The sequence below is a fragment of the Montipora capricornis genome, chromosome 8, assembly GCF_036669925.1.
Source record: "Montipora capricornis isolate CH-2021 chromosome 8, ASM3666992v2, whole genome shotgun sequence".
Classification (NCBI taxonomy): Eukaryota; Metazoa; Cnidaria; class Anthozoa; order Scleractinia; family Acroporidae; genus Montipora; species Montipora capricornis.
Genome location: NC_090890.1, coordinates 3,177,514 through 3,180,021, shown reverse-complemented (window position 1 = coordinate 3,180,021; position 2,508 = coordinate 3,177,514). Strand labels below are relative to the sequence as shown.

The 2,508-nt window shown below is 41.8% G+C and overlaps 1 protein-coding gene across 1 annotated transcript in view; it reads right to left on the bottom strand.

Moving 5' to 3' along the window:
• Positions 1 to 282: 282 nt before the first annotated feature.
• LOC138058980 (CCR4-NOT transcription complex subunit 3-like) overlaps positions 283 to 2,508 on the bottom strand; it is a 141,364-nt gene continuing 139,138 nt past the window's right edge. Inside the window, exon 19 of the mRNA XM_068904466.1 lies at positions 283 to 509. Coding sequence (XP_068760567.1) covers positions 298 to 509 — 212 coding nt within the window. The 3' untranslated portion in view covers positions 283 to 297. The remainder of the gene's footprint in view (positions 510 to 2,508) is intronic.

Sequence of the window (2,508 nt, the reverse complement as noted above, 5' to 3'; positions counted from 1 at the left end):
GACCTCCATCCCGCACAGTAGTGAAAAATAAATCTTAACACATCTGTCATCACTTAAGAAGGAATTACATGCAACATACGAGAAAGGAACGGTCTGACATAAAATTGCTTGAGTTGTCCTTGTCTATCAAGTTGAACGTTGAATAAGGGATGAACGGAAATGTTTCATGTTTTCTTAGTGGAATAAAAAAATAACTCGTTTGGGGGAAAGGTCCACAGCTACCTTGCAGATACATGTACCCCTATTTCATTCGAGTAGCATGAGCAATAAGTTCCACCTAATAGGAAACTAGTGTAGTTAATGATCACACCTGACTTTTTCGGAGTCTGCAGGAAGGGGTAGATGATGGTAGGCTGCCTCCAGCATAGCCAATTGATAACATCTTTCCTTGTTCAGAGGTACAGGACCTAACGGTGCCACGCCTAGGAGAGGCTGGAGATGTGCTGTGTTGGTCTCTTGTACCACCTTGTTCTCATCTGTTGTCTGACTACTGCTTGACTCCAGCAACGCTGCAAAAATACATACACAAATACAAATTTAAACCGTAAGAGGGCAATTCTTACTCACTTTCTGCAAAATATTCATCTTTGTTTTTAAGTGCCACGACTAAAAAAACGGAAAGAAAGCATGTTCCTTAAAGTGTAAGACTGCTAATTTGTAATGCAAGCTTTGATATAACAGTTCACCAAAAATCAAACAGGGGGAAATCGGACTTACTGAATTAGCATTCTTAACGTCCGTTTTGACCAGTTTGGACTATGTTTATCATGAATAATTACAAAATAATTAGGATAGTACGCACAATCTCATTGGTCAATAGCTGTGTTTAGATGACAGTATGGAAAAACGGCTGTGACATCACACGAATTTTGATTGGTTGTGTTTTCAGAGGCGTGTTTTGATTGGCTGGTAGGAATAATGAGCGTGTATCAAGAAAATCTATATCAATCTAGAAGTAAAAAAAACAGCATTTCCTTCATTTGTCGAATTATTTTGAGAAATATTTTATAAAAGCAATAGAAGACTTTTTTCCGTGTTTCCATATAGCCTCATCTAAACACTCGAGGAAGCTGGGTGAATTCTAGACAGTGATGCAATCCCTCGACTGCGTCTCGGGTTTGCATAACTGTCTTGAATTCTCCCAACTCCTCCTCGTGTTTAGATGAGGCTATGGAAACATAGAAAACGTCCTCTATTGCTTAATTATTTCACGGTGTTGTATCTAGTCACTACGAAGTCACAGTTCTATAGATTGTACGAGCAATTACTTTTCTGGAATAACACTTGGATGTACTATGGACATAGACCATGCTTTACTCTGAACACATGATGAGTGTTGCAATGTCCTGTAACCTTTGGTTTCGTAGCGTGTTTAACTTGGCCATACGGGCTTCAGTTGTATTAAACCCCGCAAAACAACGTACCGGATACTAAATGAGTCGTTTACACACTCAACTGGTCCTAATCCAGCACGTCTTAGAGGTCATGACAGTCCATTAGGTGAAAAACGTGCCAGATTAAGTCTAAGGAAAGGTCGTCACAATTTCGAATTTTAGAGCAAAGAGAAGGGAGTCCTTTAATTGCATTGGGCCTTAAGCAGTTCCCAACAACATTGCAATAATAAATGAATGTGCCAATATTAGATAGTAAAGTTGCTTAAGCGTAGAAAGACCAACAAGACAGATCGCTGGTGGAATGGTCTGGAAAACTCCACCACCCTGGGATGGTGTATGGCTCTCCCAAAGGTCAACACTGGCTGCAATTTGTAAACCAAGGTAAGTCATGCTGGCCAAGTGACGGGATTGGTGACTGTCTGGGAATACCACATGTTGCATGCCCTAGGACATTAGACTAGGGGTGCAGGTAGTAAACAAGATAAGCACCACCCCCCCCCCCCCCTCCCCCAACCTCTGCAATCGCATGTGGGAAGAGTTTCAATCTTGAGGGTTCTTTTCAGGGTATTTCGATTTTCCCCCATCATCCAAATATACTCCTACCTACTAACTTCTCGCTTTGGTGCTGTGTTCAGGGTTCATTCAAATGAATCAGGGACCCTGTAGCCAGAGGCACTTGACATTATTACTTCTTGCAGACCTCTCTTTGAACTGTGCTCATCGTAACTAAGCCTTAAGACAACAAGGAAGGACGATTGTTCGAGCCACTTTCTCCTTCATGGGATAATCCCAACAGCAAGTTTAAAAAAAATTCAGATTAAGAAATCAGAGTTCTCCTCGCACTTTCCATTGTATGACGTCTGTCCCCAGAGTCCGCTTTTCTTTTGGTCAACGCAAAGAACGTGCCAAAGCAGGAAGTGCGCGAATCACGGACTTCCGGCTCTTCTGCGCATTCTCAGAAATTTGAAATAATAGCGGTCTTCAACAGAACATAACAACAATACCGCGACTGTGGTGACTGTGCCTGTGGCCAGAGTCCGTGTTCTTGTTACTGAACAATAGAAAAACAGACTCGGGGGACGAGAATGAACCTCTGTGCCCAAAAGCAATAAAA